Source organism: Pipra filicauda, unplaced genomic scaffold (assembly GCF_003945595.2).
Source record: "Pipra filicauda isolate LSUMZ 115617 unplaced genomic scaffold, ASM394559v2 scaffold85_size2586006_pilon, whole genome shotgun sequence".
Taxonomy (NCBI): Eukaryota; Metazoa; Chordata; class Aves; order Passeriformes; family Pipridae; genus Pipra; species Pipra filicauda.
The window spans coordinates 1908655-1930436 of NW_024105042.1; the positions used below are offsets into that span (position 1 = coordinate 1908655).

Genomic DNA, 21782 nt, shown 5'->3' on the forward strand with positions numbered 1-21782 from the left:
GCTGCCAGGAGCTTGGAGTGCTGGGGGGAGTGGGTCCCCCATGCTGAGAACATCACCATGGGCTGGGGACACTGCTGTCTCCAGCCTGTGACAGCTGGGTCCCAACCGACCAGGCAAAGCCCAACGACTTTGGGTGGCTGAGCCAGCTGTCCTGCCCCGGCTCCATCACCCTCCCTGATGTCAGACAGGAGGATTTATATGTATTTTGGGTTCATTTTTATAGCTGGCACCTGTGAGGCCAGCGCCAGGCAGGGATAACCAAAGGGTCCACACTGCAGGGGGCTATGGGCACAGAGAGCTGGTCTGGGGAATGGGGAAACAGGCATGGCAACCTCTCTGCACCCAGGGACTGTGCTTGGGTCTGGGACTGGGCAGGGAGCTGGGGCCCGACTTACGGATGCTTTTGGAGCCGGGGCAGGAGCCGCAGCTCTCGCAGCCCTAGGGGGGGTGGGGGGACGCTGAATTGGGTGTATTCAGCGTGGCACAGCTGGTGTGGGCTGCGGGGCGGGGGGGCCGCAGTTGCTTCTGACACTTTTGCCTCTGAATGTGATGATAAACTCCCTTTCCCGATTAGCGCTGATCCCTCTGCCTCCAAAACAGTTGGCCCTAATGAACATACGGCCCAACAGCTGTAAGCGGTTATACATATGCATGGATATATATATTTATCCCCCCCCAGCCCATCCATATATACTGGAGATCACAGCTGTTGCTATTCTTCCTTGCAATGCAGATCAGACGCTCTCTCTCTTTGGAGTCTTACTTGACCTATTTTGCAGGCGCAAGATTTTTTGTGATGATGATTTCCCCAGTTGGTGCTTTTGATTCTGCCTGAAACATCTTGATTGAAGGCAAACAATGGCAGCTCCGGCAGCCGGCAGCGCCCCGCACCCACGCGCCACCCCGGCCCCGCCAGCCGCCACACGCCGGGGGGGCAGGGATGGGGTCCGGCCGACAGTGGCTGCCGGCTGGTCCATCCCAACCCGTCTCCTCCGATGCCGCTTCCCTGTGCCCACAGGGCGTGACTCTGCCACATGGCCCATCACCTAGGCCATCCAACCTGGACCTTGAGACTAGTGCTGCTGTCCCCATTCTCTGCTCAGCTGTCCCCTGCTCAGCCCAAGACCGGATGGGGACATGATGCCAGAACTGGCAGAGATGTCAAAACCCCAATGGCTGCTGTATCCCACAGTGCAGTCATGCTCTGAGCATCCTATGGGTGATGGAGACCTTTGAAGCCCTTTCTGCGGGGAGCCCCAGCCTCCACTCACTGCTCAGCGTCACGTTTCGGGGCTGTGAGGAAGCCTCCAGTGTCCCCACAGCCTCCCCAGCCACACAGGGCGCCCCAAAGAAGGGCCCCAGAGCCACTGCATCCTGGCAAGGAAAAGCAGCCATCCGGGCGCGCACAAAGCCATTTCTTGTTTGGCGTTTTCGTTTGAAGTGTGTCCTTCATCTGGGTTTCTACAGCAACTGGGAAGTTCCTATCCTGGCCCAGCTGGAGGCAGTGAAGCAGCTGGAGGAGCAGGACGGCAGGAGGTGAGGATGGGGGGTGGGAGGGGAAGAAGCCAAAAAGAAGTTTTTTGAGAAGTAGGGCTGCACTTTTCGCTTCCATCCTGGGCCCAGGGCTGCTGCAGCTGGGACAGGACTCCAACCCCATCCCCGTCCTTCTCTCCCCAGAGGCAACACAGGCAGCTGGGGCCAAATCAGGGGGTGTAAAACACCAGCCTTTAGGGTCCCTGCATATTAGGGGTAGACTGAGGTGTCCCACCCTGACCAGCCCTGGCATGGCTGCATCCCCTCTGCCAGCCTGGGTTAAAATGAGTGAATTACCTTAAAGCTCTTAAAAGAAAACAACAAAACCCAATGAGCCACCAGTGATTCATCTTAGGCAGTGAGTCTCTTCATTTATTCATTACGAGATAATACCCAAATCTGGCTAATTAATATTCCTGCATATTTTCCAAGGGCTGATGAGGTATCTTAAACATCTCACCGAGATGGGGTTTCATATTTAGAAGGTTGATGTGCAAACTTAGATTGACACTGTCTAAATATACCCTCATGTTTAAGCATGGGGCTTTCACTCCCAGGGTGCCGGGAGCGTTCCCTAGGCTCACACCCTGACTGGAAGCGGGACCTGAGGCTCAGCAGGTGGGAGAGTGTCCCAAAAAGGCTCCCGCGAGGCAGAGCGTGATGTTGTGTGGTCCTTCTTTCCACAAAGATGTGAGATTTCTCTTTGCTTCGGCAGTGGGAACAAAGTGTAGCAGGCGCCGACCCACTGGTGGTCATGAGGTCAGCAGTGTTTTGGGGTGAAGGGTTGGTGCAAGCACCCACACAGCTGGATGTGCTGATGGGTACCAGAGCAGGGCCTGCAGCTTCCTGCCGAAACCCTTTTCCAAGGTTAAAAATAGGACTTGGTTGCAAACTGAAAGCCTGGTTTGCATTCACCCTCATTATCTTGATTGCTTATTTACATGTATGCAAATGAAGGAAGAGGCAGCAGCTCCTTCACCTGGGGACCCCTTGGCACGGCAGAGCCTGAACCCCAGTGTGTAAATCCCTGCTGTCCCCTCCCCAGGACTGCCCTGAAAATGAACCATCAGCCCCTCCTGACATGCCCATCCATGACAGGGATGAGCCACAGCCCCGTGCCCTGAGTGTGGTGGCCGGTGGCATGGTGGTTACAGCAGCCATTGCCTCTCCCCTCACCCTGCTCCACCAGATGTGCGTGTCCGGCTCCAGCTGTTCCTCATCAGCCTCCCCCGTGCAGCACCGCTGGCCTCGGGATCCTTTTTCCACCAGGCCCCATGTCCTTCATCAGACACCAATTTGGTCTGCCCCAGCTGCTCATTTTTCTTTCCGCCGTGTGACATGTTTTCACCTGGCTCCTAATCCGTCTCTTTCCATTCACAACTCGAGCTGTTTATGGATGTGCCTCTGCTCCCCCTGCTCTCCACCCCCCTTCCGGACAGAGCCATCCATCAGTAAAACCTTGCTGTGCACCCGAGCATCAGCACTTCACCTCCCAGGACACCATTATCCCAACAGGGCCATAGACACACGTTCCTCCTGCACCCCCACGGAGCCATTGCCTTCCTTCTCACCACCAGCAACACACGGGGTTGGATGGCACAGTGCTGCAGGAAGCTGGGACACCAAGGACACCAGAGGCCTCTTCCTGGCTGGGAGGGGCCAGAGAGGCTGTGGCCCCAAGGTTTTGCAAGTGGCACCCACTGTTTTGGGGCTGCTCTCTCCAGCGAAGGGTGAGAGTGGCCCATCCGTGGGAGCGTCCCAAGCCTTTGGGGGTCATCCTGTGGGGTGGGGGCTGCGCCCATGTCCCCCTGTCTATAGGCAACAGGTGTTTTAATGCCTGCCCTGGCCAGCAGCTGCTGCTCTCACAGCAGGAGGCAGCTGTGCCAAGGAGGAAGTGGATGAGGAGGAGGACAGCTGGGGAGTCAAATCTGGAGGCACCAAAGCATAGGGCTGGGGAGCACCCTGGGGTGGGGGGTGGCCCTGGCTGTGCACTGGGGACCTCCCTTCATGGGAGGAACATCACTCATCCCACCTGTGTCCCCATGACCCCTGGGGCTCTTCCTCACCACGTGGCAGTGGGCACTCGGAACACAGAGGGAAAGCATCATGAGGTCCCTGCACAGAGGCTGGGAACATCCTGCTCCCTCCTGCTGCCCCAGGATGCTTTGCTTGTGACTGAGAAGCAAAACCCCGAGTATCCCAATGGATTGGGAGATTCCTGAACAGCCCAGGCAGGACAGGGCTGGGAAGAACCTGGCAGGACAGTGGGGCCGTGCTGCCACCCTCTGCACCCAGTGCATGAGGCAGCATTAACCCAGAGAGTGGCTAGAAACACATAGGGGCAAGAGGTGCTGGCACTACACTCCAACACTGCCTGGGAAGGGGGCCCCATTGGCCAGGGATTTGCTGCCATCTCCATTGGGATGGAACAGGGGGAGCTAGGTGTGAGGGTCCCCTCCCTTGGACCCACTGTTCCCCTCTTTCAGCTCACTGAGACTCTCTCCCCTTCCTGTTTCCCACCAAAGCAGCACGGGGGAAATCCAAACCGGAACTAAAGCCAGGGGCGTTTTGCAACCAGGAACAAAATAAGGCAAGCCAAGCCTGAAGAGAGTGATGAAAAAACCCTCCTGCCTCTAGGACACTGCTCTGCTTTATGAAGTCAGCCTCATTTTTCCCAGACCGTGAGCTCGCCCCTGCACAGCCACAGCCAGGCCAGCCCACAGCTCCACCACACGTCCTGGAAAAAGGGTTCCTCCTCACCCTTCCCAGCCTTGGCTGAGAACAGAAGGTCCCCAGACCAGCCCAGGGTGCTGCCAGCAACCATAAGGCCCCACGGGGCAGTGGGGCTTTAGGTGGGGACAAAGCCTCAAGGGCTGGGTGCCGGGGCAGCGGCGTGGCCGGAATGGTGGATACTGGCAGTCAGGAAAGCTGCTGTCCCCAACCCCATTCCCATCCCACAATGGGGATTGTTCTGGAGGCTGTGGGCAGGATGTGGCCCGGCCGGCTCCATGCCTGACTCACATCCTCGCCGTCTGGGAGGGAGCTGGTGGAGAGCCACGGCTCCAGCACACTTCCCCATGGGGATGGGTGCTAGTGGCAACCCCCTCCATGGCTGGGACCTGCTGCCCCCCATCCCTGAGCTGCTCCCTCCCAAACAGCCCCTCCGGAAAACCTCCCACCGTCCCCTTTGGGACCAGGGAGTGGTTCCTTCCAAAAGCAGGTGCGAGCCTCCTGTCGGAGCTGGCGTTCCTGGGGGAAGAGCTGCAGCAGAGCGAGGCATTTGCACTAAGTGATCACATTTATTTGAATATTTTATGTGTGTGTGTGTGTCTGTGTGTGTATCTAAAATTGGTTACAGAATAAATACCTGTGCCTTATAGCAGGAAGTCCACTTTTTTTTTATACAAAGTGCTTGTTACAGGAAGTTGCATCAGCGATACACAGGACGGGGGTGCCTTTCAGCAACGCTTCCCCTCCTGAAAACTAGAACAGATTTTTTTTTTATTTATTTATTCGTGGTTTTTTTTTTAAAGTTTCTTTTCCCTTTTTTTTTGTGCATTAAATTTCCTGCCATTGTGTATTTACAAATCTCTGAAAGAAGGAAAAAAAAATGCCAATATGCATGATAAGTGGCCTCATAACACAAAAAAACCCAGCCTTTAAAAAAAAAAGGTAACAAACCCAAAATCTACAAGTATCGTTTCATACTGAATCAATGATAGACTTTTTTTCTTTCTTTTCTTTTTAAAAAGGGAAAGAAAGGGGTGGGGAAAAGGGAAAAACTGAATCAAACCAGAGAAAATGAACTTGGAGAAATGGAAAGAGAGAAGGTGCCATTGTCCCTTCTGAAGTTTTCCAAAGGCAGAGAGGAGTGAGGAAGAGAGCGACGCACAGACCCAGACGTCCGACTGAAATCCCCATCAATTTCTTCTCAGTAATTTCTCCCTCGTGTTTTCCCAGCGAGGGGCAAGAAGGACTTTCCAAAATTAAATTAAAAAAAGAATTAAAATGAAAAAACCTTATTATTTAATTTTAAAAGGATTAAAAAAAAAAAAAAAGAAAAGAGAGATACGATAAAACAACCCTCCCCAAAATCCTGGAGGGGTGTGAGGCAGGGAAAAAATTGGGTTTGATTTAAAAGGGGTTAAAAAAAAAAAAGCCAAACCAAACCAGACTTTTCTGTCTGAACACGTCATCGAGCGGGACTCTCCAGAGAGTGTGACGGTTAACTGGTGACGTAGTGTTTCGCCGATGGCTGGCCGTAGACCCTATAGAAATCCTGCCGCCCGTGCTGCTGGGATGCGTCAATCCATTCCCTCACGGCAAGTCCCGGGAGCGACTGGGGGACGGCGGGGGCGGGCGGCAGTGGGTGGGAGTACTCCTGCGACGAGACTGTCCAGGGGAAGTGCCCCGACCGCGGGTAGGGCTGGTGCCCGCTGTGGTTGGACACAGAGGAACAGTAACAGTTATCCACGGAGCAGACGAGGATTTTGCGCCCGCCATACTGGGAGAGCACGGACTGCTGAGATGACGTGGTGTTGGGGTAGTGAGATGGGTTGAAGACGGAGCCCGAGTGCACCGGCTGCGGGCCGCTAGGAAGTCCAACTATGTGCTGCGTGGAGCTACAAGGCACCATGGCTTGTGCGGACTGCCCCTCGCCAGCTGAAGCGCCCTGGCTCATGTACTGGCTCGCCACAGTCCCGGACGATGGCTCGAGGAAGCTGCCCTCGGGGAAGGCGGTGGAGTGCTTGCGCTTCTCCGCGCCGGAGTTGCTGACGGTGCAGGGGTACATGGGGATACTCTGCAGGAAGGGGACAGGGGTGCTCAGAGGACCTGCGGAGGGGAACAGGAGAGGGAAACTGTATCAAGCACAGCATGGAACAGCTAAAGGGTGCTCTGGACATTTATCCAAACCTGCAGTGAAGCCCCAAGACCTGCACTCCAGCCCCATATGAGCAGAGGGTCCCCCACCCCACTCCACCAGTGGCAAACCGGGCACGCAACCACGCACAGGGGTTTGCAGGTTCAGTGCTGGACCCTTGCCAGCAGGCCTGGGGGGGTCTCAGGCACTGCTCTGCAAACAGCTCATCACCATAGTCCCTAACAGGACCAGGGTGGGACAATCTGGGGGACAAACCCAAATCCCCCAAGGAGAGAGAACTGGGAAGCCTCTGCAGGACATGATCTGCTCTCAGGTACGGGCTGGGGGCTGTGGGACCATGCTGGGCCCTGGGCCCTGCCCACATCCTAGCCCCTACTTTTCCACTGACTTTTCCTGCTGATGGCCAGTCCCTCAAGAAGCCCTATATTTCAGGGTTTCACGTAACTCTAAAACACAGCCATTTCACAGTGCCCTCGGGAGAGTCAGGAGCTTGCTTCATGACTCCCTATTCCCCTGCTGACTGCAGAAGGGCTCCCCCCAGGGGTCCTTGCACCCTGACAGCTCTCCCCACCCTTTTGTACTGAGATCTGCAGGACAGCCAGCTATGGATACAGGAGATAGTGAGGTCCCATGCCCACGCACCCCACAGCCCTCAGGTTTCACCCACCTTCCAGCAACTTCCTCAGTTGCTTCTCCTTCTTGGCGATCTCGTTCAGGAAGAGCTTGGAGTTGAGGTGGCCGATTTTGGGTGGGGGCAGGCTGCCACCTGTACAGTTCTGGGTCCTGTTGGGGACAATGGACAGAGAGGAGAGGCATGAGGGACAAGGCAGACTTAGAAGAGGGTCAGAAGCTCCTTCTCCTACACCCTCCCAGGGCCAGACTCCCTCCCTGGGGTGGAGGGCAGAAGGGAGCTGTCTCTGGCAGGCAGGACCTTCCCTGTCCAGCTTTGCTGTGAACATCCCAAGCCAGGGCACATCTGCAGCCCATGTCCCCCCTGCACGGTCATCCCAGATCGCCTATGCTCTGCTGGTGCTGGCTCTGAACCCCCTGCCCTGTCTCTGGCCCTGTGGAGCTGGACTGAATCCTGCACCCCAATCTGGCTGGGGTCCTGGGTCCTAGCTTTGCTCTTCCACAAGCACACTGCTACATTTCTCCTAGTCCAAGGGAAGGACCTGATTTAATGGCTGCACGAGGGGATGTTTTCATCCTCCCAGACAGAGAGGGAAGCTGAGGCATGGCACGTCTCTCCCAGGCCCTGAAGCATCCCTGCCCTTGTCTTCCTCTGGACATTGTGCTGTTGTGCCCCTGTGAACATGAATGTGCCCTTTCCCCACAAACATGCTTACCTGTCCATTAAGATTTTCACAGACTTGGTGTTCTAGGAGTAGAAGGAGAAGCTCTGGTCAGTAAGGCCATTCCCCGCCACAGCAGCCATATCCCCTTTCAGTGTCAGCTTCTGTGGTCCCCCAGGAAGGGACAGGCTGCCCAGGGGTGCCGAGCCCCCTCCCCCCTAGCATGGGCTGCCCTAGCCCCATCTCCAGGCTGCAGCACCTCCTCATTTGAGGCTGGCACCAAGCCTACCCCACTGCTCCTTGCCTTCTCCCACTGCTGAGCCCTCTGGAGGCATCAGCCAGCCCTGCCAGCATCCCTAGTCTGCTCCCTGCCATGCCCCACACCTCCTCAATGCTCCCCACACAACCGGCCCTCCCCACAGTCCCTGTCCCACCCCCACCACGGGCAGCTTGTCTTACCTTCATGAAGTTGATGTCCTCAGTTTTGTCAAACATGACCTGAACAGAGCTGAGGAGCTTCTTGGCCTCCTGCATGCGCTCGTTGAGGTGCAGGACTTGGGCTGCATTCTCGTTGCAGAACTTGGCCTGGGCCTTGTCCAGGATCTCCATGGTCTTCCGCAAGTCCTCGTCCAAGATCTGGTGCATCTTCTCGTACTGCAGGCGAACCTCGTCCTTCAGCTGGCTTACCTTCTCCTGGGGAGAGGAGCAGGGTCAGGCCCTCTGAGCCCTCCAACCTCTCCCATGACGTCCCAGGACACCTGGGTCCTTTCTCCAGCAGGGAAAGGTGCAACCTGAAAGCTACACCCCAGTTCTGCTCTCCTGCATCACCCACACAGATCCAACCCTGCCATCAGCTGCCACATGGGACTCCTATGTGCCAGATCCAACAGGGACACTGCGGAGGTTTGGTTGGCCCAGGAGATCCCTGGACCTACTTTCTGGGGTCTACCTGTGAATCGCCTCCAGAGACCTAATGTCAAGCAACAACCTGCTGCACCACCAGTCCAGGTGTGCTCCCCTGAAAAACCCCACCTATCCCCATCTTCATCCCCAGCCCCACCCCAGGCTGGAGACTTCATACTCCAGAGACCTTCCCTTCATGTTCTGGGAGGCTGAGGGGCTTTAAAGACCATGACCTGGTCTTGTTTTCCCTGTATCCCAGCAAAACTCTTGCTTGCATCTCTTCCATCTTGTGGGTATTTCAGTGGTTTATTCAGGGATCTCCCACTGCAGACCCTCCCTTTCCACTCGGGATGAAGCAGGCAGGCTGGGGAACTCTGCACTGAGCTGAGGGCAGGGTGGGCCATCTGATACTCAAGGACAGTCATGTTCCTCACCTCCCAACTCACCCCACGATCCATGAGGCTGTAGGGCAGCTCCAAACACACTTTGTCCCCAAAAAGGATGACTGCCAAGACTAGAATTGAGGCAGCAGGTCTCTCCAGCTATTCCTCCCCTGCATGTCTGCCTTCCTCCCTGCCCACCTGGCCCCTATGTCCCAGAAACTTGTCTCCATGGTGCCATGGGGTGACAGTCCCCAGGACTGGCCACAGCAGGGTGAAGGACCAGTTACCTCGACCAGCCGCTTGTCCGATTCCAGCTTGTAGAGCTGCTCTTCAATGTCCTGCTCCCGCTCCTCCAGGCGGTCCTGCTGTTTCATCAGCATCTTCTGCAGAGGTGGGAGAGAACAGCATTGTCAGAGCCCAGTGGCCACACACAGCTGGCGAGCATTGGTGCTGCCCACACCAGCTCTGCCCATGCAGTTTGGGAGGGACAGTGCTTTTTCCCAGCAGGATGTCACTGCTGAAAGCCCATGCATAGCTGGTGGAGCTGGAAACCACGCAGAGGGCTGTGTGTGCCGGGCAGCATTATCTGCTGGGGACCTTGGTCTGGGTTCCCTGGATGGGGGAAGCCCCTCAGGTAACTTTCTGCAGCCCAGTCAGTGGGGTTGGGTCAGAGCCAAGCCCTGGGGACCCTGGTGGGGACATGGAGAGGCTCATCTTCCACTAAGGCAGCACCATTTCGAGGCCCATCACCCATCGCCAGCAGGCTCCTGTTAGACATCACCACGTCCCTCACGCCCCTGTACACCACGCCAAATCCTTTCTCCCTTCCCCGCCTCCGTGACAAGCCCCAGAGCCAGCGTCAGCGTAATCGAGAGGGACAGAGTGAGGAGGAGCGGGGCCTCCCCCCGCCACACTGCCAGCCCCTGGCCCCACTCCTCAGGGCTGGGCCCGGGCCATCAGCCCAATAACTGGGACAAGACCTTATCCCCAGCTACCAGCGTGAGTGCCTCGCTCCTGTGCACTTCCCCAGCCAGGATGAAACCCACCACCCATGAGAGAAGGGCTCCATCCCCACGAGCAGGAGCAGGGATTCCCAAAACACCCTCAAAATCAACTCCAAATATTCCTCTTCCATGGTTATTGGGGGGAAAAGCCAGGACACCAATGGGTCGAGGAGAAGAGCTTTGCCTGGCACAGAGATGCGGCGTTAGAGACTCAGTGATGGGGGTGAGATGAAACCAGCAGTGAGAATGAATTTCGAGGGGATTATTGCTATTATAAACTGCCACTCGGGAATTTATAATCAAGTAATTAATTCCTGGACGAGGCAGGAGGGGGAGGGTGGCAGAGGCGCTGCCGGGATTAATTGCATTGCAGGGAAAGGCTGTCACCTCCGACTCAATTCAGGAGCAGGAATGTGAAGCCTCCTCCCTCCTGTTGTTTTTCTTAAGGTCTCGGGCACCTCCAGCCTCACTGTCACTGGGCTCGTACCACTAATAATAACGAGGAGCTAAAAAAACCTGGCTTCCCACTCGCAGGCGCACTCCATGTGCATGCCCGGGGCCCACACGTGTGCACCCACCCAGGCACACGCAGGCAGACACACAGATAGCACTTCCAGTTGAAACAGGGGCTGAGGGGCAGCCACAGTGATTCAGACACCCCCAGCTATGGGGGGACATTTGTTGGCACGTGTGTACAGAAACACAGGGACCTGCAGCATTCAAGGGCATCGTTGCTGCTGCTGCTGGTTTTAAGACCCAGTGAAGAGGTGGGAGCATCCACATGGAGAAAGATTTGATGCATATATTAAAAATCTCCTTTTTTCATTGTAAAAGGGTTGTTATTTGTGCTGCAGTAGCATCAGGAGTCTGTGGCCCACTCCCAAGTTAAACATGATGGGAAATGAGCTCTGGAGAGCGAGTGAAACACCACTTGCTTGGAGAGAGAAGGGTGCAAGCAGGAATCATGTCCCAGGTCCTGTGCCGGTAGCTGGCCCTGGGTGTGGGGCTGCTGGGGAATTTTCTGGGGGCTCAGACAGGGTTTCGGGTCCATCACCAGGCAGAGCCATGGGGTGGGTGGGCAGTAGCCCAATATAGCCAAGTGAGAAGTGGCGGAAGGCAAGCCCACTCCAGGAAAGAGCCGCCTTCCCACATCCCTGCTTGCAGGAGGCCAACTGAGCATGGGAGCTGAGGCAGGTCGTGCTGAGCTGCTCATTCTCCATGCCAGAGAGCCAAAAGACATAGCGAGCTTTGCATCTTCCCTGTGCCTCCCTCCCTGCTGCAGAGATTCACCATCTCCATCACAAGCAGCCAGATGCATCCCGCACCAGCCCACCAGGAGGACAGCTGAGTCCAGCAGGGTCCCCAGGAGCAGCCCAATCCTCTGCCTGACTTCCCTGTCTGACAGCTGGGACAGGGATGTGGAAAAACATAGGACAGGATCCAAGGCTTATAGCTCGCTGGGCACAGAGGCCAAATCCTTGTCCCACTCTGACGTACGCATCAGGTATCTGACATGGAGGCAGCAGTCTGAGGCAGCCCCTGCCTTTCTCCCTGGTGCTGCTGGGATGCTTTCATGGGAGAAAGAAGGCTTTCCCATCACTTCCAGATGCCAGGCAGTCAGAGGTCATCCTGCCAGCCCCACTGGTGTGAGAGACCCCTGAGAGAGGGACCAAGCAGCCCCAGACATGCACGTACCATCACCCTGCAGCTGCCATGGCAGAGCTGCCAATCTTTGTATTTTGTAACAAACCTTAAACTGCTCCACTCCTGGAATCATACAGTTATGTGAATTCACAAATATACACACAAACATATATATATAAATAAGTTTTTACATATATAACTTAATAGCCCCTCACAGCTGCAAAAATTGACCAAAAATTCAAACTAAAGCCACAGAGATCAGAGAGAATAGAGGACATGCAGTGTTTTCTTTAAATCTCGCATTTGAGTCACTCTCTTGATTTTAGGGTGATTTAAAAACTGTGCATGCCTGAGACTGCACTGGGATGGGAGGGCTTTTCACCCATGGCAACAAAACCTTAACAAGACACATGGGTATGAACTACCCCTTCCAGCAGCGAGGGGCAAAATCTCATTGTCTATGCAGCACAAGCCAAATTCCTTAGGTATTTTGAAAAGGAAAATATATCCCTTCCCCTTCCATCCCCTCCCAAATCTGGTATTTCTGAAGTCATGAACTCCTCCTTCTCCTCCTCCTCCTCCTTCAGGATCAGAATTTCTCGGGGTAATTTCTCATATTTCACGCATGACCTTGATGCCAGGAGAACCGCAGTTCCCTCATACAGGCGCCCTTTCCTGGCTCTGAGCAACTCTGATCCCAGTTTGTCTTTTCTGAGACAAGTCGCCAGTTTCCAAAACAGACACTAAAAATGCTCTGTATTCCAACACCAGCTGAGAGTGAACCCATCTCATTAATTAATGAGTTAACCAGTGGCTGGGGTAAGTGGCTGGTCCACCATGACCCCACTGGCCCCATTGAGATGGGGCTAGTTGATGGACACTAGCTTATTCTGAGATGGACGTAATCTGTCCTCTCTCTATGGAAAAAAATAAAGTCGAGGTACAAACGTGCTGAGCCCATACAAGGAGTCATGACACACACTGTGGGCATTAACCCCGTGTGGGAGCAGAACCACCGGAGGCGGAAGGAGAAACGAGAGGAGGCTGTCCTTGGCTTGTCCATCAGGAGCCCCACCATCAGCAGAGCAGGGATTCCTGGGGAGCCATTGTGGCACGTTGGATGGGTTTGGGATACCAAGGTCATGCACTGAGAGGGAAATGCTACTTGGAGGGGCATCTCTGCAGGAAGCAAACAAAGCAAGTGCTGCAACATCTCACTGCAGGGAGGATGCACATAGCTGGTCCCTGTGGGATTGTGTTGGGGAAAGGCTTGCTGACCACTGCTATCTGCCCACGGATTGCTGGGAGGAAACCACCACCAGGGAAACACCACCCTTGCTCTGTGCACCTTATTGCACCTCCCAGTCAGTCCCCCTGAATCTGCACTGGTCCCAACTCTCAGTGGCCGCTCCAGCATGGGACACATCCACCCCCCAGGCAGGGGATGGGGGATGTCTGCTGGGGGACAGGCAGTGAAGAACTACTGCAACATCAAATTCCTGCAGCCACAAGATAGCAAGATGGTAGTACAGAGTTTAACAGCTCTGATGATACAGGGTATCTAGGCTCCTTATCTGAGAGTCACTGCACCGCTTCAGCACAGTAACATGAGATATGTTACATACACGGTCCAGCCCAGCCAGTTGGGCAACCCCCTACCGCAAAGAGGGGTACTGGGGAGTGGGAAGGGGCTCACACCCACCCAAGACCTCCCAGGCAGGGAGAAATCTGTGGGCAAGATGTCTCCCTGACTTGTCTTACACTGGTCTCACCAGTGTCCTCTCCCAAAGGGCAGAGCTAATCCTGTGGTCACTGCTGAGCCCACCATAACAGCAGACTGTGCCCCTGCCCTGCCTGAGGCCCAGCACTCCCCTCATCCCCGCTTCACAGCCCCCAGCAGCCCATGGCCCTGAGGCAGCAAAATCCCATGACATGCCTCAAGGTTTCACCTTCTCCGAGGCTGGTCAAGGCCCTTGTGAGCCTCTTAAGGAGAGCTGGCAGGAGAGAGCCTGTGGCACCACTTCCCTGGGGTGCTCGAGTGCTCACCAGCCCGTGCCCAACTCCCAGGAGGATCAGGAAGGAGCCTGGCAGCTTCACCTGACATAAAGCAGTGCCCCATGACCCACTGAGCTGCTGTGGTTTTAGACAAGAGCTGAAGCAGTGAAAAGCCTGACTGTGTTCGTAGGGTAAATAAAGCCCACGCAGCTTCTCTGATGTTTAATAAGTGCTGTGCATCCTTCAGGGCCATTCACCTTGCAAGAGCAACCAAGTCCCCGCACACTGACCTGTGGGATGCTTGCAGGATGCTAATTCCCAATCAGTTGTGCTGAAACTGTCTGTGGGTTTGGAGGGTGCTATAGCAGGGCAGGTGGACAAACCATAGGAGTGCACAGCCCTTGTGCCTGTAGGAAACTGGGAGGAGGAGAGAGCCAGACTGCCCCACAGAGCGCCTTTAACCACAGCTGGACGGCTGGCCCAGGACAGGCGCACTCACTTCCCTGCCTCTCTCCTTCCTCCTCCTCTGCGCCCAGGCCTTCCCCTCGCCGCCAAATCCCAGCCACGGAGTGAATAAGGACATTGTTTGCAGTCACCGGAAAGCCAGAACGGAGGGAGCAGCTTGAAGGACAAAGGGGAGAAAGGGTGAGGAGGAGGAGGAAGGTGGAACCGGAGCAAGGAAGCCGCAAAGGGCAGATGCCTGTTGTGGGAATGGCTCCAGACACCTGCAGCTCAGCCCAGGGACCGGGATCAAGGGCTCCCATTGAGACACACGTCCCGGCACGTTGCTGGAGACGGGCCTGAAGTCACAGTGACTGAATTTTAATGCACCAAAAGCCCTGGACCAAGGAGGCGAACGCAACCTTTCGCCTCCCCGTGCCTCCCACACACAGACTTCCCTCTCCCCAGCCCCACTCTGCTGTCAGCTGGACAGTTTTCTGAGAAAAACCCATGCAGTGAGCTATTTTCATCCCTCCTGAAAGCGTCCCCCCACCTGCTAACACACCAGCACCTTGACACTGTGAACATCTGGGGCACAGCACTCTAGTGTGCCCCAAAAACAGGATGTCAGACCACGAGGTCACACACCGCCACAGCCCAAGGGGACCAGTCCCAGCAGCCTAAACCCCCTGGAGCATCCCTCCCACCCTGTCACAGTCTCCTGCTGACCAGACCCAGGCAAAACCAGCTCTTTCAAACTCCTCACAGCCCTCATGGCACTCGCAGGAGACTTGATCCCCTTACAAGAACAGGAAGGAAATGCTTTCATGTTGGGGTTTCATCTTGCACACATTTACAGTAAGCACCAGGCAGGAGGGGAGGTCCCCAGCCAGAGCAGGAGGCCATGCCTTCCCTGGACAACCTGGAGTACACACACATTGCTCCAGGCTTTGGCTTTTCTCATGGTGCTCCCTGTGCAGAGATCAGGCTGGTTTATCCTCAGCAGGTGAAGGAAGAAGGGAGGGGAACAGCATCCAAGATATTAATAGCTGCCCTTGCTAGGAAGTGATGGGAGCAGCAGCCATGCAGTGTACAGGCATCAGAGAACCCCCAGCATCAAGGGACCCCCTGAGCACTGGGAGAGCTGGGGGTGGAGAAAGGCTAGAGGACAAATATTCAGTGCCAGCTTGGAGGAACAGGATGCACGGTGCCTCCAGCCTGTCCCCATCACCCTGTGAGGTGCTTGAAGTCACCAAGCCTCCCCCAGGACACTGGGAATGAGAAACCATGAGGCTAAGACCCATGTCCCATCTTCAGTGGCTACCCCACAGGTAAAGTCCCATGTTCCACCTCCAAGTGCCCACTCCAGCACAGGGCGTCCCTGTAGCAGCTGGATGCTCCCGTGGAACCATGACTCATGGCTGCTTGGCAGGATTCAGGTTGGCCCTGGTTCCTAGAGCAGCCCGGGATGGTGGGCATGGCAGACCACGCTTCTCTGCATGTCCCTGTACCAGAGCAGATCCTGGACTGCCATTGGGCTGTGCCAGTGCCTGCAGCCCGGGACAACTTTTCCCCTTGTTTACACCCAGCAGAAAGGAAGAACTCATTAGTAAGGGGAAAATAAAAAGAATTGTGTTGCACGGGGCCAGCAGCAGGATTTCTGGAGGCCAGGAAATGGGGACCTATTCTCAGTCAGAAAATGACCTTCAGAAGGACCTTGAGGATGTTAATTCACCTTCCTGGGCCTATGAGTGTCCCCCTGCTCCTCGCTGCCACAAGGGTTACTTGAGGCTGTGCTTCTCACACAAATAGGGGAACACGGCTGGGGCTCTACCCACAGTTTTTGGACCCCAATTTCAAGCCATGGACTGGCTGCCACTGCTGTCAGTGTCCTCTGAGTAGGGACAAGGATCTGCTTCAAGGAAAAAAAGGGGATAAGGGAGATTAAGGAGCAGAGAGACAAGGCAGTGGCTGGAGACACATCGCCTCTCTACCAGCAGCCCTGCAAGTCCTGGAGGCAGGAGCCTTCCTGATATGGGGTGCCCAGTATGGATGATGCGTCCCCCAAAACAGAGGCTCCCTGAACCCACTTTTGCAGCATGTTGGTGGGCAGGAGTGAGGCCATGCTGATCATGGGCCAGCTATTGACAAGCTGCTCACATGCAAGAGGCAGTGAAAGAGGGGTAAACCACTTCTGCCAGACCTGGGGCTCAATACTTGCTCATAGCGTGTGCAGGACAGGAAGAAAAGAGCTGGAAATGCACTGGGAAGATAAATACCAGGGCAAGAAGCTGGTTTGCATGCTGCACATGCAGCCAGGCCAGACACAACTGATGCTGCTGGCTCCACAGGACAAAGATGAGCCTTGGTGACAGAATCATAGAATCATCAAGGTTGGAAAAGACTTCCAAGGTCATCAAGTCCAAAATTTGACCAAACACTACCACGTCAATTAAACCATAGCACTCTAAGTGCCACATCCAGCTGTTTCTTGGACACTTCCAGGGATGGTGACTCCACCACCTTCCTGGGCAGCCCATTCCAATGCTTGACAACCCTTTCAGTGAAGAAATTCTTCCTGATGTCCAACCTGAACCTCCCCTGGTGCAGCCCAAGGCTGTATGCTCTTGTTCTGTCACCACCTTGCTACAACCTCCTTTCAGGTATTTGTAGAGTGATAAGGTCTCCCCTAAGCCTCCTTTCCTCCAGGCTAAACAGCCCCAACTCCCTCAGCCGCTCCTCATAAGACTTACTCTCCAGACCCTTCACCAGCTCCACTGCCCTTCTCTGGACTCCCTTCAGCACCTCAATGTCCTTCCTGATTTGAAGGGGCCAGAACTGGACACAGCACTCGAGGTGTGGCCTCACCAGTGCCGGGTACAGAGGGACGATCACTTTTCTAGTCCTGCTGGCCACATTACTGCTGATACAAGCTCAGATGCCACTGGCCTCCTTGCCCACCTGGGCACACACTGGCTCATATTCAGCCAGTGTCAACCAGCACCCCCAGGTCCTTTTCTGCTGGGCCACTTTCCAGCCACTTTTCCCCCAGCCTGTGGTGCTACAGGGGGTTGCTGTGACCCAAGTGCAGGACCTGGCACTTCACTCTATTGAACCTCATACCATTGGCCTCGGCCCATCAATCCCGCCTGTCCCCACCCCTCTGCAGAGCCTTCCCACCCTCCAGCAGATCAACACTCCCACCAAGTTAGTGCTGTCTGTGAACTTACTGAGGATGCACTCAATCCCCCCATCCAGATCATCAGTAAAGATATTAAACAGGACTCGCCCCAAAACTGAGCCTTGGGGAACCCTGCTAGTGACTGGGCCTTTGGCCAACCTCCTGCCCCGTATCTTCCAGGAGAGATGGCATCTGACCAGGGAAAATACTCCCACGCTGTCCCAATAGCAGAGGAACAGCAGATGCTTTTGGGTGGTGCAGGAGCATGATGGAGAGACCAGCTCTGAGAGCTAGTGGGGCTGTGGCTGCAGGCGCGACCAGGCCCTCGGGGCAGCAAAGAACTCAAGAAATCTCTTTTCTTTCTGCTGGGAAGGGAGGGAGAGGAGATCCCCACCCAGGCCTGGGTGTGGACACTGGCCAGCACCCCACCCCAGCCAGCTTTTGGCAGGGAGGACAGTCCAGGACACCTTCGCCTGGGAGCAAGGAAAGCCAGGAAGAGGCACAGAGTTCAGCTCCGTGTTTATGAAGGACAAGGTCCACATTTTCTTTGCCATCAGGGGTGTGAGGGAGGAGCTCTTTTCCTCACCCCTTTCAGTTTTAGGGGGAAAATGTCCTGTTTTGGGGCTGCTAATAAATCAGTGCCAAAATTCACCCTGCTGCTGAGCTATCACCAGCATGAGGCTCCGGCTTCAGGCCTTGGCACAAGCCTGCCCTGCCCAGCACCAAATGCCCTTTGAGTAACAGGCTCTGGAGCATCCACATCAGGGCATTGCTGGGAAAGCACAGGGGTTTGTGACATCCAGGAAGTTTCAGACATCCAAGCCCGAGCACCTTGAGCAACCGTTTCCAGCCACTTGGGACCTCAGACTGGCACCAACACCTGGAGCACATCTGGTCTAGATGACTAGTGTCCCCTTATGCTTCCTCCCCACCATGCCAGAAAATAAAATCTGGTCCCTGAAGCTACACTGACTGGGATTCATCAGATTTCACAATTTTTCAGAGCCTAAAAGGCTGTGTAAAAAAGTCCTGCCCTTTCCACCTGTGCTTGTGGTTTCTCAAATGCTTCAATCGATTTATATGGACGTTATGGGGGCCCTAACCTCCTCTTCTCCCTCTACTGTCTGTTTTCATACAGCTGCCCCTTCCTAACCATGGATCCAGATGAAAAATTACTCCAGTAAAAAAAAAAAAAAGCAGTCTCTTTTTGGTGGGATCATCTCCCCCAACTCACTCTCAGAAGCACTCTGCCAGCTCCAGTGGTGGCAGTCTGGGCAGCAAAGGGAGGTTGTTCAGTGCTGAAACTCAGTCAAATCACAAAATCCTGCTCCTCACGCAAGCCCTATTGCTCTGACATATCATCAGTGAGTTGCTCCTCCCATAACCCCCATGAAAAATCAACAGGCTTTGGCAGCACCCCGAATCCAGCCTCAATCTGCTGTTGTCCCAGTCTTGTCTAGCTCTGTTACATTCCAAGATCTTCCCGACGTGCTGAAATCTCAGAGTCTCAGCCAGTTGTCCCCAGATTGTGGCTGGGGGAATGGCTTGCCTTCCAAAGCAGCCATCCTGCAAAGACCCGCTCCCATCACTTGGCAGCAAACCCACCCCCATCTGCAGCCCCTGCAAAATTGAGAAACCCTCACTCTCCCTTCCAAATAAACATCTTGGATTCAAGATCCAGCTGGCCTGTGTGATCTCAGAGCCTTCTCCCTGCAGGGGTGAAACACAGCCAGCCTCTTCCACCCTTCCTCCCATTGCAGGCTGAGCAGCCGCTCCCTTGCCCAAAGACCTCTGCTCCATACCCACGACAGCTGAGTCCTGCCATGGGGAGCCCTGAACTCTGAACAACAGCCCCTTAGGCTTCCTACTCCCCTGATTTCTAGTTTCTGCTCTGGAGGGAGCCTGGCCTGGGGATATGAAAGCACAAACAGGTTTTTTGGGGCAACTCAGATACCACCGAGGAGCAGAGCAGCAGCAGCAATACCCACGTGCACCCACGTCCCAGCCACGAGACCATGGGCATGTGCCCCATCGGCATCTCATTTGGGGACCTAGAGATGAGGGGTCCAGCTGCACAGGCAGCTGCAAGACTCAGGAAGCACCAGAAAGAAAACCTCCCTTTGATTTAAAGGCCATGATTTTACTTTTTTTTTCTCCCAACTGATCTAGTTAAACTTCCAACCGCTCAAGGCTATTTTAATTTGTACTGGTAAGTTAAATCAACACAAACAAGGGCAGAACAGGTTTATATGCACCTCTATTACTGGCTTGCACCAACTAGAGTGCAGCTACATTTCTCCAGGCACCTTTTTTTTCTCTCTAATAAAGATAAGGGGGGACGTTTTTTGTGCACCTTCAACTGACAAATGGAGCCTGAAAGTGAGTTGGGAGTCAAAGCCTTGAGGAAAGTCAAGGTGACTTATGCGCCAATAGGCTGGATTCAAAGAGCTTTGCAAAAATGCAGATCAACTAACAAGATTTATAAAACCCGTTAGGGGCTTAGAGGTCGCTTAATTCTCAGAGGTGCCGAGGAAAGTGCCTGACTCGCAGAAGGATGGATGGGGTTTACAGAGGTGGTTATCTCAACCTTTCAGTTGCTTCAAGAAAAAGGGGTTCAATTTCTCTTGGAAACCAGGTTTTGACATGTCAGAGTGTTTACTCTGAGCCTTGGCTCCTCCATCACCTACTTTAAAGAAAAAGAAACTAAGTCCTGTTGCTGCAGACAACTGTTACAAACATCTACTGAAAGCAACAGCAGAATCTGCTGCTTCAGCTCACCAGCGCCAGACACCACCCAGAGGAGTATGAGACTCAACCGCATTCGGCACACAAGTTAGAAAAAACAGAAGCGGGGAAAAGACTTTGCACTTCTACAGCTCCCCTGTGCCTGGTGTTTGCAGGCTGGAAGCAGCCTGTCAGCACCTGTGGGCAGCCAAGGCAACGTACAGCCAGTCCATCCACCTCACTGACCACGACCACTATCTGCTGGACGCCGAGGACCCTCTGCTGCCTCCCTGCTGCGTTTTCTCCCTCCCCCATTTTTTTTGTGAGGCGGCTGTTGAGAACCTGAAAGCCCGGATTATAATCTTTATGAATCCCATAGTTAGATCGTGCTGAACAGCAGCCCAGCAATACCAGATGTTCAAACAAAGCTGCCAACCGACAGCTGTCTGCAGCTTGCAGCGTGTTTTTACTTTAAAATGCAAAATGATACCAATCTATATTAAAAGAGAGACGTTCTGAGCCTTGCGATAGCAGCTGAAGCCGTGGATATTGCTCTTTCACGCAGGGTGTGGCGGCAGAAGGAAATATCTCAAAAACTACTGCTTAAGCCACCCTCCCAGCCCCCCCAAATCCTGGCCCCTTTCCTAATGGGAAGGAGACTCACGTTACTGCCTGAGTGCCGTGAATGTACCAGTGCGTGTCCAAACAAGCCAGCAAAAAGAAAAATGCAGCATGAACAAATACCATCTAATGAAGGATGCCAGAACGAATCTGGGCGCTGCCTGCACCTGGCTCTCAACAGCATGCAGAGGACAAAATGACACATGGGGGGCACAGAGGGAACTGGGGTGGAGGGTGCAGCCCCTCCTGCACCAGTGACCAAACTGAGACAGCAAAGGTCCCTTCTGGCAGCAAAGCATCACCAGTAGAAGCTAGGGATGGAGTGGCATCTTCCACTGCTTCAGCCCATCTACCCAGCATCCCACCTTGGGTTGTCCCACATCCCTCTAAGCTTGTGTAGCACTGACCCCAGTGGGGAAACTCTTCCTCTGAGACTTGGCATGCAGCAGGTTTTGAATATGAGGTTTTGAACTTGCACTGCTTTGTACCTTTTTCTGTTAGGCCGGCTGGGACCAGGCACAAAGCCGTACACCCTGTAACCCTTTCCACATGTCAGCTGCTGGGGAAGGCAAGAACCGGAGCCCAAACTTGCTCTCCGTTATTCTTCCCTCTGGAAATGCAAGCCACGCACAACCACTGCATTTTGGGGATGGCAAGTCCCGAACACACTAGGCATGGCAGAGTACTCCTGGATTGCAGGAATTGTTTTAAGAGGGCTCTGACTTACTCAAACGTGACATCCCAAATTCCCCACCAGCCGCGATCACAGGAAATCTTTGGGACCGGTCCCAAGGCTGCCTCATTGTGCTCTGAGCAGCAACAGCATGAATGAATCATGCTCCTCAAAGTGTCGCCCAGCTCCCAGCAACATACTCGGGACCAAAATATTTACATTGCAAATGAGTAAGAACAGGACCAGATCCCCTCCCCAGCACGTTGACATAAAAAGGCCAACCTGGTCTTGAATCAAGCAAGTGGGTGGCAGGAGGATAGGAAAGCAGGAGGCAGAGATGAGCCGTGTGCCTCACAGCCTGGCTTTGCCCACCGATGCTGAACCAGAACCCTTCTCCTTGACAGCAAAATTCCCGCAGCGGTGAGCACTGAGACTACAATCCCCATCGTACCATGCTCACGCTGGAGCTCAGCAGCAGGGTGACATGTGAGGGAGCATGCTGGGAT

At 54.5% G+C, this 21782-nt stretch overlaps 1 protein-coding gene across 1 annotated transcript in view; it reads right to left on the minus strand.

Annotated features, from left to right (window-relative positions):
* Window positions 1-4812: 4812 nt before the first annotated feature.
* TRIM8 (tripartite motif containing 8) overlaps window positions 4813-21782 on the minus strand; it is a 30600-nt gene continuing 13630 nt past the window's right edge. Inside the window, exons 3-7 of the mRNA XM_027738719.2 lie at window positions 9281-9376; window positions 8167-8400; window positions 7762-7793; window positions 7083-7198; window positions 4813-6366 (exon numbers count right to left, since the gene is read on the minus strand). Of these exons, the coding sequence (XP_027594520.1) occupies window positions 5759-6366; window positions 7083-7198; window positions 7762-7793; window positions 8167-8400; window positions 9281-9376 (1086 nt within the window). The 3' untranslated portion in view covers window positions 4813-5758. The remainder of the gene's footprint in view (window positions 6367-7082; window positions 7199-7761; window positions 7794-8166; window positions 8401-9280; window positions 9377-21782) is intronic.